The 16,955-nt window shown below is 38.2% G+C and overlaps 1 protein-coding gene across 6 annotated transcripts in view; it reads left to right on the top strand.

The window, feature by feature from the left end:
- The window catches only part of MGAT5 (alpha-1,6-mannosylglycoprotein 6-beta-N-acetylglucosaminyltransferase), a 149,193-nt gene that overhangs the window by 103,192 nt on the left and 29,046 nt on the right, over positions 1-16,955 (top strand). For all 6 annotated transcript variants that reach the window (XM_081342046.1, XM_081342043.1, XM_081342044.1 and 3 more), the window contains exons 6-8: positions 11,307-11,378; positions 12,123-12,290; positions 15,145-15,314. In XM_081342046.1, coding sequence (XP_081198172.1) covers positions 11,307-11,378; positions 12,123-12,290; positions 15,145-15,314 — 410 coding nt within the window. The remainder of the gene's footprint in view (positions 1-11,306; positions 11,379-12,122; positions 12,291-15,144; positions 15,315-16,955) is intronic.

A 16,955-nucleotide genomic window follows, 5' to 3' on the forward strand; every position in this document is an offset into this window, starting at 1 on the left:
ACTTAGTGACCATTCATAGTTACAATGGACCTCCCCGGAGGTACTTACGACTTGGTTCTGAAGTTCCAACCATTGAGCAGGGGAACAATCATGTGACAGAATTTTGGGCACTTTGCAACTAGCTGCCAAACCCAAGGAACCAAGAACAACACGAGAAATTACTTCAGTGTAGTTTCTTTACTGATGCAGGGTCCATTACAGTCATAAATTGAGGACTACCTGCATGACCAAACTTTCTCTGGTCAAAGGCTGCTTTTGTTGGTAGTTGTCTTCTGAAATACGGTCAACTATAGTTCCAGAGTCAATACAGTTCCTTCCTTCCTATTGCATTTTGACCAATGGCCAATTTAATTCAAGTATACTGTATTGAATAAAAATAAATGCAGTTATTATTGCTTTTGTTAATTATTGACTTAGAGTATATGTGCACAGTAACAATTAATAATTGATAATAAAAGAGCCAGAGTTAATGTTATAATTGTTACTGTAATATTTATGGCTCCTGCCTGTGAATTTTTTTTACTTCCGTCATTGCAGTAGATACATTGGCCTATTAAACTACTTTAATTTGTTTCAGATCATTCTTCCTCCTTGTATTATATTGCTTTCTTATTATTTCTCTTATACTTTTCCCTCAAATAACTCGGAATTCACATAGGCTTGTTTTAAATCTCTTGGGGATTAGATCAGTTCTCTTATCTCTTAACTTATTCCAGTAACTGCAACTATATCATTCTGTCTGTGGCACTGTCGGCTATAGACAGCATAGACCTAATAAAATCAGTTTGATCCCAGAACAACTTATGGGAGACAATCACTAATAGAAAAGAAGGCAAAAACAGTAAAAAGTCCAGAGAGTACACTTAAGCACTTATTTTTGAACGCTCATCATGCTTGGTGAAGCTTTCATCATGCAGCAGTGGTGCTGTCATCTAAATAAGGTAGGAAACTATTAAGATAGCTTAAGACTTACAACCATCCATTTAGTGGTTGTTCAAAGTTACAATGACACTGAAAAAAGTGACTTATGCCCACTTTTTACACGACCTTGGCAGCATCCCCATGATGACATGATCAGAATTTTTGGCACTTGGCAACTGGCGTGTATTTATGATGGCTGCAGTGTCCTGGGGTCACTTCATCACCTTTTGTGACCTCCCGACAATCAAAATCAGCAGAGAAGCCAGATTCACTTAACAGTTGTGTTACTAACTTAACAACTGCAGTAATTCACTTAACAACTGTGGCAAGAAAGGTTATGAAATGGGGCAAAACTCATTTAACAACTGTTTTCACTTAGTAATAGAAATTTTGAGCTCAACTGTTGTTGTAAGTAGAGGACTTACAGTGTGCAGCAGCCGCCAAAAAAGCTAATACAATCCTTGGTTGTATTAAACAGAGGCTAGAATCAAAATCAGGTGAAGTATTAGTACCGCTTTATAAATCCTTTACAGGGACGCGGTGGCTCAGTGGGTTAAGACGCTGAGCTTGTCGATCGGAAGGTCGGCAGTTTGGCGGGTCGAATCCCGAGTGCCGCGTAACAGAGTGAGCGCCTGTTACTCGTCCCAGCTTCTGCCAACCTAGCAGTTCGAAAGCACGTAAAAAATGCAAGTAGAAAAATAGGGACCACTACGGTGGGAAGGTAACAGCGTTCCGTGCGCCTTTGGCGTCTAGTCATGCCAGCCACATGACCACGGAGACATCCTCGGACAAGCGCTGGCTCTTCGGCTTTGAAACGGAGATGAGCACCGGCCCCTAGAGTCGGAAACGACTAGCACGCAAGTGCGGGGGAACCTTTACCTTTACCTATAAATCCTTAGTAATACCACACCTGGAATACTACGTCCAGTTTTGGTCACTACAGTACAAAAACGATGTTGAGACTTTGGGGAAAGTGCAAAGAAAGAGCAACTAAAATGATTTAAGGGCCTAGAGACAAAAACATATGAAGGCCGGTTGCAGGAATTGGGTATGGCCAGTCTAGAGAAAAGGAGGACTAGGGGTGACATGATAGCAGTATTCCAATAGTTGAGGGGCTGCCACAAAGTAGACGGGGTCAACCTATTTTCCAAAGCATCAGAAGGCAAGACAAGAAACAATGGATGAAAGCTAATCAAGGAGAGAGGCAACTTGGAATTAAGGAGAAACTTCGTAACGGTGAGGACAATTAACCAGTGGAACAACTTTGCCTTCAGAAGTGCTTCATCACTGAAGGTTTTGAAGAAAAGACCGGACAGCCACTTGTCTGAATAGGTCTGGGTCTCTTGCTTGAGCAGAGGGTTGGACTAGAAGACCTCCAAGGTCCCTACCAGCTCTATGCTGATTGATTGATTGATTGATTGACTCACTAACTGACTATCTGTATTGCCTCTAAACCTAAAACCTCCATAGAATCACAGCAATTAAAATAATCGCTCAGCCTGAAGCAGCAGCCAACTAGCTTTGGCTGCCTCATTCCTGAGCATAGCACAGAATCCTTTTGTGTGGCTTTTCCAATTACATACTAATAGAAGCTCAGCAGCATTCTATTTGTTGTGCCCTAGAAATGCTAAAACCAATACTCTTTCCACGGTTATGGAATTTCACACAGAGCCACATATTAGTTTTTGCAAGTTCCTATGTGTTTTGCAGACACTGGGTTGACAGACCACCTCTGTTTTGAATAGTGGTGTACGCTCATTTGTTCCGAGTTAGTGTCTCTGCGTGTTACAACAGGACATCGTTAACGCTTCAGTTTGTCCCAGGTCGTACATAACGAATTTGCTGTTAGTTCTACACAACACCAAAGTTCTACTTACAGCAGAAAAGGAGAAGGAGCAAAGAGTATTTCAAGCAAACCTTAGGGTCGTTTGAAAGTAGTAAATGGCCTCACATTTATTTATTTTTTAAAAAGTCAGTGTGAGCTTGTGTTGAAATATAGTCAGGAGTCATAGGTACTGTAGCTGCTTCCCAGAGAGCAAAGAGGCAGCAGAGCTTTGGAATAGGAAGAGGTAAAAATTGATTCTTCCTAGCAGTTCACAGAGTATATCTATAGTTATACAGATAGTTAAGGGGATGCGGTGGCTCAGTGGGTTAGGACGCTGAGCTTGTCGATCAGAAGGTCGGCAGTTTGGCGGGTCAAATCCCGAGTGCCGCGTAACAGAGTGAGCGCCTGTTACTCATCCCAGCTTCTGCCAACCTAGCAGTTCGAAAGCACGTAAAAATGCAAGTAGAAAAACAGGGACCGCTACGGTGGGAAGGTAACAGCGTTCCGTGCGCCTCTGGCATCTAGTCATGCCGGCCACATGACCACGGAGACGTCCTCGGCTTTGAAATGGAGATGAGCACCGGCCCCTAGAGTTGGAAACGACTAGCACGCATGTGCAGGGGAACCTTTACCTTCACCTTACAGATAGTTGTTTTAAGCCAGCAAGATTCTACGTGAACAGCAATAAAGAAACTACTCAGAAGTAACTCCATGTGTCATTCCTGGTTTACAGGGGCCTGACAGAGATAACTGTTTTATCAATAAAAAGTCTTACAGTGATCATTGTTTATTGTAAGCACTGGAGTTTGGATCTGTTTGTTGCAATGTATAGTTTTTTATATAAATGTTTTGAGCAGCTGCAGTTATTAACTGGATACTGCAATGGTTCAGAGATTCCACATAGTTGGCTGTGAATTGACCTAATTATGCATGATGAGTGATAAATCATTGATAGTATGCTGAATGGCTTGTGCCTTCTTTTTCTGTGTTGCTTCACGTGTTGAGATTTTGGTAGTGGGGGCAAGGTCATTTTTCCTTACCTTTTGTCACTTTCCACTCTGGAGGGATCTGAAGCCAGGAGAAGCAGTAAAGTGTCTGAAAGAAGGTTTTTTTTCCCCCAAACCATTTTTATTCCTCCCCCACAATTAAATGAATGAGCAAAAGTGGTTTTAAAAAACCCCTCCATTTCCTTCTAAATTTTAAGGTAGAAAGGTGTTTGTTTTTTCTCTTGCTGCTAAACTTTCAGAAATTTTATAGCTTTCCCTAAATAATGGGATACAATATCTGGAACATATTACCCTGGAGAATTCCCTGTTTTTAAAAAAAAGATTTTTATCCCAAACATTTTGTCCCAACGTTTGATATTTCTTCACACTTGTTTAATTCCAACTTCTACTTCTTTTAATCCAGCATTTCTCATGATATTTCTGTATGTAAATGAAATAGTTAGGTTGACACATTACCATGGTTCTTTCCTATTTTTGAACCATTTAGTTGCTCCATAATCCCTTTCAATTATTGTTTTTTGGTCCACATATAATTCTTCATTATATAGGTGGTATACACATGTTTAACAAGGATAGCCTGATTTGTTGCCTCTGCAGGAAAAAGTCTTAGTATAATTGAAAAAGGGGAAAAATGCTTTTGTGTGAAACTGTCTTGCCTTTTTCATTTAATATCTCTGGGGTGATCAAGTGCCTTTGCTTCTTCTGTAACTAAATCCGTACCTTTGGTACTTTTCCTTTCACAAATGGTTGAAGTCTTGACTATAATCATTAGAATTATTTTATTAGCATGTAAGTGCAACTTGCTTGTTAGTCTGAATATTATTCAGCACTTGGGTTTGTGAGTGTTGCTATTTTGGTACCATTCAATATGCCACTCTTTGTGTTTTATTGAAGATTAACAATGGTTTGCTTTCTTGATTTTTTTCATGCAAACCTATGTTAGAAATGGTGTGTTGTGTTATGCTGAGTGAACACTTGTTCGTTTAATACTTTTTATCTGCTGATAAATCATCAGCCTTGATTGTAGATGACACAGAATATTGTATGTCATGACTATGTGTAGCTCTTTAGTTACTTTATTTTTGTATGTTTTGCGTCAGCCTTGAAAAGATAAGAAGTTAGCTTGTTAATATCTCCCTCACATTAAAAACTATTCCTGGCATGTAATTGTAAATGTTGTTATCAATATCTTTTTATAACATAAGCATATTATAGAGAATACAATAAACCTCTTTCACCAAAATGAGAAGTGTGATATAACTGTGATTGAAAGGGGTTTTTTTTTAGATCAGTCAATCTAGATCAGGGGTGTCAAACTCAATTTCATTGAGGGCCGCATCAGCATTGCGGTTGCCCTCAGGGGGCCGGGTAGGTATGGCCAGGGTCGGCGTGGCCTACTGGGTGGGCGTGGCTAGAGTGCATATGGCCTACTGGGTGGGCGTGGCCAGCTCTACATCGTACGCATCAAGGATGCCTATGGGGGCCTGGGCAGGAGTGGGACAGATCTGAGGGTCTCTGGCAGAAGGAGGGTCTCTGGGCCAGGGCCAAGGCAGTGGGTGGGGGCCGTTCCCTCACTGTTTCCAGGATGGCTTTGCGGGTCACATGAAACCACTTCGCGGGCCGGATCCGGCCCCCAGGCCTTGTGTTTGACATGTCTGATCTAGATCCTCCTAAGTTTGGCATGGAAAAATTAAAATATTACTTTTGATTAACTGCAAACATATTATAAAATAGGTTTATATCATAATTCCAATCTGTTGGATTTGCTTTGAGAAAGGAGTGTAAATAAAGTTAATCTCCAGGAATATCTCTGCCTATATTTGCCTGGACACAATGGTCATCCTTGAAGCCCTACCTCTGGGCATTTGCATTAAAAGTAAAATTAGATGCGTGAGTACAAAGTGGGGGAGCACTCATAATTCTCAGACTACACTTGTGGGTACAGATAGTCCTCGACTTACAACAGTTCATTTAGTGACCGTTCAAAGTTACTGCAGCACTGAAAAAATTGACTTACAACCATTTTTCACACTTATGACAGTTGCGGCATCCCCATGGTCGCATGATCAAAATTCAGAAGCTTGGGAACTGAGTCACATTTATCACCATTGTAGTGTCCCGGGGTCATGTGATCACCTTTTGGGATCTTCTGACAAGGAAAGTCAGTGGGTTAACCAGATTCACTTAACTGTAGTGATTCACTTAACAACTGTCGCAAGAAAGGTCGTAAAATGGAGCAAAATTCACTTAACAAATTTAGCAACAAAAATTTTGGGCTCAGTTGTCATAGGTTGAGGGCTACTCTATTTGCTGTAGGATATCATAAATAATGCCCATATTAATGTGATTTTGAGGCCATGCCAGGCGTTCTTCTCTAAGTATTTTTGTAATTTTTACAGATAGACTTTATTTTAAATGTACAAACAATATGCAATAATCACTTTTATGTTTTATAATGTGTGGTATTATTGTTTGAATTTTTATTTTAATAGATTGATAGTCCATATTGAGAACTTTGGTTATTGGCCCCTTAACAATTGTAATAGTAACAGAGAATAATGAAAATGGCCAAATAATTAGCTAGTGTTACAAACTATCACTTGTTTGACATGTAGCCTACTTTACTATAAGCTCTGATAGAATAAAACTAATTAGACGTTGGACAGAAACGGCCAATTAAATTGTCATCAGTTATGCTGCATTTTGTCCTGTGTACCTTTTATTGGATGTTAGCTTCCTATCAGATAAAGTTCATAGAAAATGCTAAAAACCTAGTTCAACATTATGTATGGATGCAGTTCTTTTCCAAATTAATTTTTATTAAAGGAAGTTTTAACTGAATAAATACAAATGGAAAGGAAAATTAAAAGTAAGTAAGAATTAAATAAAGACAAAAAACGAAAGAGAAATGGGAAAAAAATATAAAGGAGTGGCTTTACAGTTACAATCTGCCATAATTTATTACAATTGTCTGTCTGCTAATCCCAGGAAGAAAAGTTCTGGTTTCAGATTAATAGTAATCTTTAGAATTCTTTGTATTATTTTACGCACCAAGCATGATAAAATAACCTCTCATGTTTTCACATTGCCATGTACAGATATGCTTCTAAGTGACTAATAATACCTGCATTAATTTCATAGGTCCCTTACAAAACCCATATCAAGCCGTACTACTTCATTTGTTCAGGTGCTGTCTTCTGGCATTATGCTGTTGAGCTGTTTGGCTTATTTGGAATTTTAAAAATATGTAGATACCCTTCCAAGATATAATTTTTGTAAGAAGAAAGTACACATTTATTTGTACTACATTATTTTAATAGATGAATAAATATTTTAGTATATATTCTCATTCATCCATTAGGACGCATAGGCTTAACTTGCCATTTCATACTTAAACTTTGTAAAAATCATGTTATTTTTGGTAAGGCTTAGATATATATGTATATAAATATATGGGGCATTTAATCCCATTGGGGCATCATTTTTCATAATCTCCTTTCTTGTAAAATTTAGTTTTTCTTTTCTTTTTTTAGCAGAGCTTTGTGCTTCACTGCTAGTGTGGTTATGAATAAGAACTAACAATTTTGAAAGGCTGCCTATTTTTTCTTTTCTTTTTGAAACCTACGGTACAAGCTAGAATATTGGATGACTGACGTTCTGGCTAAAAGCCATCTCTTGAATTACAAAGGGCTAGTACATTTCCTTATTGTTCAAAAGTACTGGGTCACCTGGTAAAGATTGACACTTCCGCTACAAGGAAATGCCATCATAATATTGACCACAAATTATTCAGCAAACATACTTAATCCTACCTTTCATTTGTACTTTATGGTAAGCATCTATAGATGAAAACTATGGTATTAGTGATTGAAAGCACAAAAGGAAGTTCTTGTATCCAATACAACAGTGTGGATATATGAATTAGTCTGAGTCACTTAAAACTGACATTTTATATGACTATTCACTAAAATGGACAGTGGTGGAGAATTAACACATTATGATATGGCTGAAAGCTGAATGCTAACTATTGTGGCTATGTTTATAGTAGTTTGGGAGAAATAGAAACGAATCAAACTAGAAATTTTAATAGTAAGAAATTAGTTTTTGAAGGGGGAAAAATCTAATATTAATATTTTTTTTAACTTCATCACTAGTGGAAATCCCCCAAAGATAGGGATGCTGTGCTGATCTCCTGTAGCTTTTCCTTTAACAAATTGAAAACAAACAATATTTAATTGTAACATTAACTTAATTATATGTCTTCTGTGCTGTTGCTGTGCCTACTTAAGTTTCTCTAACAGAAGAGCTGGATCTGGTGTGAAGGTTATACGTTCAGTTTATCTACATCAGAATAAAGTTCTATATGACTCAAGGAGTTGTATCTGTGCAAGTAAGCACAATCCCATTATAACATTTTAATAACTGAATATTCTTTCGTGAGAATAATTATTTAAATTTGAACAGTTCAAAAGCAAACATGCTGTTACAATTGATCAACAATCGTCCTTAATGGAGATTTTTTTTTGCTCTTATTTGTTTCATCGTGGAAATAGCTCTAACTAACCGGACAATATTGATGATTAATTAATTCTAATAAAATATGCGGGATTTGGATATTATCCACAAAGTAATGTTATATGAGAAATTTTAATACTGGCTTTGTTCCAAGTTACCAGATCAGTTCCTTCCCAAAGTTTCTCAGTTTTCTGTTGCTTGTGGGCTTAATCTCCAGAACACTTTAGCTATCATTTTTTACATGTAAGAACATTTTCCTTTATTCAATCTTTGTTCAACATTACCAGTGCAGACACTGCTCAATCCAAGGATATGCTTGATAAGCAAAAAAAAAAATTCTTGGAAAAAAAAACAGAAGTAGAAAGCATGTGAATTTAAGTAATCCTTCATTTAATCTGGAATGGCTTTCTTTAGTTTTCCCACAGCCGTCCATGGATGATTAGATATCTTCCATTTCAGCACTCTGCCATCCCTGTACTTTATTTCCAGTTAGCAAAATTGGTTTACCCTTTTGCAGCATATATATTCACCTACTTCTTTGGTTTTTAATTTTGAATGCATTATTTTCGGGGGGGGGGTTATATCGAGATTAAAAAAACCAAACGAAATTACTTTTTTTCTAGGAATAAAACCACAGTCCAATAAAGAAATATGTGATATTAATATTGGTCTGCATGGCAATTTATATTGAAATAAGCTGAAATAATTTTTACACAAGGCCTTTTAAAGACTCAAACGACCACAGGCAGAATGAATATTCATTATTCTCTGTCACACAGACTTATTCCTCTTATATGTCACTTTTTCTCTCTCTTTTGAATTCAAATATTTCATGACTGAAAGCAAACCCAAATATTGAAATAATTGAATGGAAAGAAGGACAATATACAATATTACATCACTGAGCCTTTCCAGTTCTAAACCATGTTTTGAATGGGCTTTTTCCACATAGCCCAAAGACTCTGTATGTTTTCCTCTAGCATGTGAATATTGAGAAGGTGAACATTAATAGTGAACAAGAACATTGTTTAAATATAACATTTATTTCCCAATAGTTCGTTGGTTGTTCTATCAGGAATTAGATTCTCTTCTAATGATTTCTTACTGCATAGTAAACAATTTATATTTGGATGTATATTTGGAAATCCTTAGCTCTTGGTGTATAGTTTCATTTTGTGGATAGCATTTTAGGCATTATTTGATAACAAAGCCAGCAGCCAGTTTTTGAATTTGAATACCCAGCCCCAAAGCATTTGAAACTACATGAGGGTGAGTTCTCATGTACTCAAAGAAGTTAACTCAATATCACATCTAGCTGTTATTGTAACACGACAAAGATTAAAAACAAGCCGCCTCTCCCAAAAAAGGGGGCAAGTCAGCCTACTGCAAAATTCAGGCAGCACAAAGAATGGGAAAATGGAACTTGGCTGTCACTTTTTATAGAACTTATATTACATGCATGCAAGTCACTGGAATTTTTTCATAACGGCTTCCTTGCTTTTCTTTCAATAAAAATTCCTTATCAGAATTTCCTGGGTTCTTATATGCTTGTTTAATTGGCTCCAGTTTAGCCTGCCAGGCAAAAAATCTTATCTGTGATGCATTTTGTGAAATGCATTATCTTCATCTCTAAAATGTTAATACTATTAATGTTACCATGCACTGTGTGGCTTTAAATTACAAGAAGACATTTTATTAATCTTTTGGGACATTTACCATTGGCAACCTAGAGAAGCAACCTAGAACTAAGGAGAAACTTCCTGACAGTTAGAACAATTAACCAGTGGAACAACCTGCCTCCAGAAGTGGTGAATGCTCCAACACTGGAAGTTTTTAAGAAGAGACTGGACAGCCATTTTTCTGAAATGGTATAGGGTTTCCTGCCTGAGCAGGGGGTTGGACTAGATGACCTCCAAGGTCCCTTCTAAATTATTATTATTATTATTATTATTATTATTATTATTATTATTATTATTATTATTATTATTATTATTTAGTTTAATCAGTGGAAATGTCAGCTTTCTATGTGGAATTAAATTGGCCCAATAAAACAAAATTTTGTTGCTTGTAAAAGATTGAATTATTTTTAAGACGTTGTCAAACAAGGTGGAAAAATTTACATTTGGAGTTTAATATGGATATTGACTTGAAACAAATTAAAGTTGAAACTTTGTCAGTGAACAGATTACTTTTAATTTACCTTTAAGTTAAACCCACTTTAATAAATAGATCCGATTAAACCTCAGATTGTAGGTCTACCTTTACTTCTGACCAATACGTAATTAATATATATTTTTATTAATAATAATACCTCCAAATCACAAGACCTTGGCTTTATTCTTATTCTTCCCCTCTGCAGTTTGAATATAAAGTATAAAAGATTAAAAAGAGATTTTCCTAGACATCCCAGCCTTTGAACTACCCAAGGAACTGAAAGGGCAAAGTTTCGCTGTTGGGCAAGCTTCCACGCCAGTCACCTTTCTTTCCTCTCGCTTCGCCTCTTTTTAACCTCACACTCCACCTTCTGTAAGGGAAAGCAAAAGGCTCACTCACCCTCTTGTGAAAGATGGCCTCCATGTTTATGTATCTCCCACTGCCACCATTGGCTTCCACACCACATGGTCCGACCCCGAAAATCAAGCCACGCTCTGGCTGCAGTGCTCCGGCGCCTTATGGCTTCGCCATCGGGACATTTTCAAAAACAAACAAGGATAGGAAGGGAAACAATAGGAAAAGAACGCAACTCTGGAAAATCCATCGAAAAAGGGTGTCATTCTATGACAAAAAAGCCCTACTTATATGAGCTCCTTCTAAAAGATAACCAGTTTATTGAAGGACAGAAGAAACCTTTAGAGGTGAAGCTATTTCCTGTATCTTTTGAACTTCATTGCTGTTTTTGCTGTCTTGCTAAAAACATTTATTTCACCTGCTGAACTTGTTCTGTTATATGTGCTATTAAATGAGGATGGAATTGCATTAACAAACTACACTGTTGGTCATTTTACTGGATTCTGAAGCTGAACCTAACATTTTTGCAGGTTGAAAATTGGTGTCCTCGTTTACCCTGGAGAGCAAAAAATCCCAATGAAGAAATGGATCAGAAGACAATGGTAAGTCTTACTCACATTTAAAATTGGCTTTGGCATTGTTTTAGTTTTTACAAAATAGATTTCTCAATGTTTCCACTAAGAAAAGTAGTATAGATACTAACACAAAGAGTTAGTCCACCCTAACATCTGGTATTCTGATAATGGTCTGCCCTATCATCCCCCCTCTCCCCCTTACTCTGCTGGAAAATAGTATGTGGAAAATAAGTTTTGAGGGAAAAGGTTAAAAAAAATTTAACCATTCAGCAAATACTTATACTCATGGCTCACTTTGTGATGACTGGATTTACTGAATTTGCAAAAGGTATTTAAGATTTAAGTTCAGAATCTTTATTTGGTGAACTGTGAACTGTGTTTGGATGTGACATATCTTCACTAGAATTTTGATAAGTGAGGGAGCCAAATAAGATAAATCAGGATTTTTCAAGGATCAGCAACTTTTGTGTTCCCAAGTGCCATTGCTAGATTTTAGAAAGATCTTATATTGGTATTCTCATGTGAAATGTTGAGAGATTTCATATTTCATTTAGGAATCCAGGTAGATTGTCTGACACCCATGAGTATTGCAAATATTTTTAACATTAATTTCTATTTGTTTTAGTGTTAAATTTCTGCTTTATACTTTTGAATTTTGAAACATCTGTATGTCCCTTTAATGAAAATGAAACAGCAACCTCTCGCCTTCACAAATACGCATAGGAAATTTTGATTTTGCCTTACCACTGATTTTTAAAATGTATTATTTAGTTGAAGGCTGAAATCAGAACCAATTTTGATTTGCTGTACAAAATAATGTCGAGACATGAAGAATTCCGGTGGATGGTGCTGCGAATAAAAAGGATGGCTGACACTTGGATAGAAGCAATAAAATCACTTGCTGAGAAGCAAAACTTGGAGAAGAGAAAACGAAAAAAAGTGAGCTCACTACATAAAATATATTTTTACATTGTTTAAACTTGAAAAGCACATTGCAACTTCAGGGAAGGGAAGTCCCTTGACTGGAGCTCTGGTTCTGTTGATGAGATGGACAGGTAGTTTATCTAGTTTTCTTGGCAATAACAAACTCTGTGTCTGTTTGATACTTTGTAGCCTCCAATTAGGCAAAATGATGCATCATAGGGTATATCTTTGTCTAACTTACAGAAAGTTGGGGCCCTTTACACCCGAGGGACTGAAATTTGAGAAAGTAGTTGCTGCTTCAGTTCTGTGGGCTGTTGCCATTTCAGTGGCCCTATCACAATACGGTCATGTGACCTCATTTTCACCATTTCCTGATACCTTTAAGATGGACACTCGCACAGTCCTTCCCTTTCTTTCCCACCCATCAGCAGCTATTTCCCTGCTTGCTGGGAAGGGAAGGGAAGGAAAAGGGGAGTAACGAAGGAACCTCAACATACCTTTTCTTGCCCACACTGCTCCCATCTCCGTCCTCTTTGACCCCAGCCACCTCCCATGCAATTATTCTGACCCAAGCTGCATCTCTTATGCTCCCTGCTCCCCCCTCCGCACATCCTTCCTAACCTGTGCTGCCTCCTGCACATCCTCCCTGAGCCACATGGCACCTCAGCATCACCATGCTGCCTTCCAGATTTGGCCACCCAACTCATGTCAACATCTTTCAGGAGCCTTCCCTGACCGATGTGGCCCTTCTCGTGCACCCACGCAGACTCGTTCCACCCCATGCTGTACCCCATGCACTCTCCTCAGCCCATGTGACATCTGTCTTTGCAGTCTAATGCACCCAAACCATGCTGCCCCCTGCAGATCCTCCACAGACCGCATGGCACCTCTTGTGCACCTGACCTCCGCAGCATCCTCACATGTCCACCCCAACCAATGTGGCCTCTCTCATACGCCTTTCCTGGCTGATAACACTTTTTCTGATCCATGGCGGAGGGAGGGAAGAAGGAAGGAAGGAAGATTTGTGAAGTTTCTTGCCAGTTTTCCACAGGCAAACTCAATGGGGAAGCTGGCAGAAAGCTGGAAGTTGCTCCCATTCTCACTGCTTTTGTTGCCAACATGTGGCGATTCTGCTCCATTCTTTATATGTGGAAATATCCCTGAGATGAAGACCCAGTGGATTATGGGTTGTCTGGTTAATTACAGCTCTGGATTTTCCTGGTGGTTTCGTCTGTATGTGTGCACGGGTGCTGTTTATTGTAATTTTATCAACATGGAACTGTCTTTGAAGACCACCCACAAACTTCAACCGGTACAGAATGTAGCAGTTTGTGTACTGACAATGTTGAAGTGTTCACTTGTAAAGCCTGCACTGCAGGAACTGAATTGGTTACCAGTTTGTTTCTGGATGCAATTAAAGGTGGGGGTAATAACTTATTTAGGTTTTACATGCCACAGGGCCTGGGTCTCTATGAGATCATTAGCTTCGATTAAAATCTGCCTGCCCAGTTTGAGTCAGTAGAGAATAAACCGCCTTGAGGAGCAGAAAGAACTGATTTGGAGAAAAAATATTTGTGGCTAAAGCTTTTCTGCTGCAGAACTGGATATCCTTAGAAATATGAAGAATAAATAGGAAACATCTTCATTAATAAAACTGCCAGAAATGATCATTTAAATGGGCATTCCAGGATTGAATGGGTGTGAAAAACTAAGATGTGGATGATGCTAACTTTTTAGTTTTATGAAGGCTGATGAATAGTCCAGATGATTGGACTACTTTTTAAATTTATATTATGATATTTACATATTCATAGTCGTATTATTTAAGAGTACCAGTTTAATGTAGTGGTTAAGGCATCAGGCTAGAAACCAGGAGACTGTGAGTTCTAGTCCACCTTATGGACGAAGCTAGCTGGTTATCTTGGCCAGTCACTTTCTCTGAGACATAAGAAGGAAGCAACAGCAAAACTAAAAAAAATCTTGCCAAGAAAACTGCAGGGACTTGTCCAGACAGTTTCCAAGGATTGAACATGATTGAATGAAAGGGGGTGGGGGGAGAGGGAGTGTTTTATGTTCTTTGTTTTCCTTGTGAAACACTTACATTTGATTGATTGAAGTGCACCTAATAATGAATGAATAAATTTATATATTCATTCATAAATATGGAGCTATAATCTTTAATGTTTTCAGCCAACATAGTTGTAGAACAACATTTGGGAAAATGGTTGGGAAATTGGATCCTGTGTGTGATGTCACACGGTAATGCTTAAGATGAAAAGTAATAATGAAAACTTAAACGTATAAAATATTAACGTTAGTCCTTTTGTACAGGTAGTTCTCAACTTACAACCAAAATTGGCCTCAAAATTTATGTTGCTAAGCAAGACAGTTGTTGTGGAATTTGTCCCATTTTACTAGCTTTCTTGCCACAGCTGTTAAGTGGATCCCTGCAGTTGTTAAGTTAGTAACACGGATGTTAAGTGAAACTGCCTTCCCCATTGACTTTGCTTGTCAGAAGGTCACAAAGGTTGAGATCACCTGACTCTGGGGCAATGCCACGGTCATAAGTATGAATCAGTGGCCAAGCATCCAAAGTTTGATTGTGTGTCCATGGGGACACAGTGATGTGAAAAATGGGGATAAGTTACTTTTTTCCATGCCATTGTAACTTTGATCAGTCACTAAACAAATGGGTGAGGACTACCTGTAGTGGAATTGAAGGAAAATATATATAGTTTTGTCACTGGCCAAAGGTCTAGGGTAGAGTCATTAAATTATCTATATGCATACTAAAGTAAGGAAACTCATACTAGAAATTGTCAACAGTTGGTGCTGAAATTGTTCCTCATTGTCCCTCTTCCTTTCGCAGGTCCTTGTTCATCTGGGACTCCTCACAAAAGAATCTGGATTCAAGATTGCAGAAAATGCCTTCAGTGGTGGCCCGCTTGGCGAACTAGTCCAGTGGAGTGATTTAATTACATCTCTCTATTTACTGGGCCATGACATAAGGATTTCAGCTTCCCTGGCAGAACTCAAGGAGTAAGGAGATTATAATCCACTTTAAAAGTGCAGCAGCAACACCATTCTTCTCAGAGTGTTCATTGTACAGCTGTAATTTTGTGAAGGGGAAAATGAAAGTGATAAATTCCCTAAACAGTGAAAAAATTAGTTTCATAAGCTAAATATATGCATCATGAAACAGATACACTTTGTATACTTTGTAGCTGCTTCTTCCTGAGTTTTGGTTAAATGAATACTAGATGATTCAGACTATGCAGCTTTATTCCCTATCATTACAGGTGTGTTAGACATCTGCAGAAAAACTAAATGGGCTTAATTGGTTGCTTTTTCTTTCTTAAACGAACTTATTTCTTAATAAGAAACTTGTTATGGATAAATTGACTGTAATTTTGGTGAAAATACTTCTTTTGCTACGATTTTGATCTTTTTTGATAGTCTTATTGCATATTATCCATAATTTCTAAATTTAACCGATTTAGAATATTGCATTGGAAAAGCTTTGAGAACACAGATTTTGTTGCATTGCCCTGTTTCACATTAGGGACTGTTTAATAGAAGAAATTTATTATGTCACATCAATGACTATTATTGAAGGTAAAAAGAAAAGGGAATGCCACTGGTTAGATGGTGTCATCAAGGCAATGAACATGAACTGGGGCAAACTCTGGAAGACATGTCTGCCACGCTGTCACTCATGGAGTCATGAAGAATCAAACATGACTTAGCAGCTGAATAGCAACAAATCAATGACTATTACTGATAAGGCCACAGAACTGTTGAGCCATTCACACACTATTAAAGCAAACCCCAAAGGCGTTATATCCTGCTTTCCTCCAAAAGAAGACTATAGCTGTCACTAGAATCTGCCCTTCTTTGATGATATAGAAAGAGTAATAAAAGCAAATGTCTGCAATGTTGACTTGAAAAATTAAAACATTCATTCTTCTTGTATAAAAAAATGTTTGGTCTAGGGCAGGGTAGGCAACCTCAGCTCTTTTATGACTCATGGACGTCAACTCCCAGAATTCCTGAGCCAGCTGGCTGAGGAATTCTAGGAGTTTTTTTTTATTTATTTTAATTATTTTAATTCCATTTATATCCTGCCCTTCTCCGAAGACTCAGGGCGGCTTACAAGCTTAGCAGTAGCCTTCATTCATTGAAAGGGCCTTGGTGGAGCAGTGGGCTAATGCCTCCTTAAGTAACACCAGCTGCCTGCAATTAGTGCAGGTTCGCATCCCACCAGGCTCAAGGTTGACTCAGCCTTCCATCCTTCCGAGGTAGGTAAAATGAGGACCCAGATTGTTGGGGGCAATAAGCTGACTTTGTAATAATGCCGCTTGGGGTGTGTGTGTGAAAAGCCCTAATAAGCAGGCATTTACATAGAATGAAGGCTACTGCTAAGTTTGTAAGCCGCCCTGAGTCTTCGGAGAAGGGCGGGATATAAATGGAATTAAAATAAATAAATAAAATAAATAAATTCTATGTATATGCCTGCTTATTAGGGCTTTCACACACACCCCAAGCGGCATTATTACAAAGTCAGCTTATTGCCCCCAACAATCTGGGTCCTCATTTTACCTACCTCGGAAGGATGGAAGGCTGAGTCAACCTTGAGCCTGGTGGGACGCGAACCTGAACTAATTGCAGGCAGCTGGTGTT

This window comes from Vipera berus (genome assembly GCF_964194415.1).
Source record: "Vipera berus genome assembly, chromosome: 1".
Taxonomy (NCBI): Eukaryota; Metazoa; Chordata; class Lepidosauria; order Squamata; family Viperidae; genus Vipera; species Vipera berus.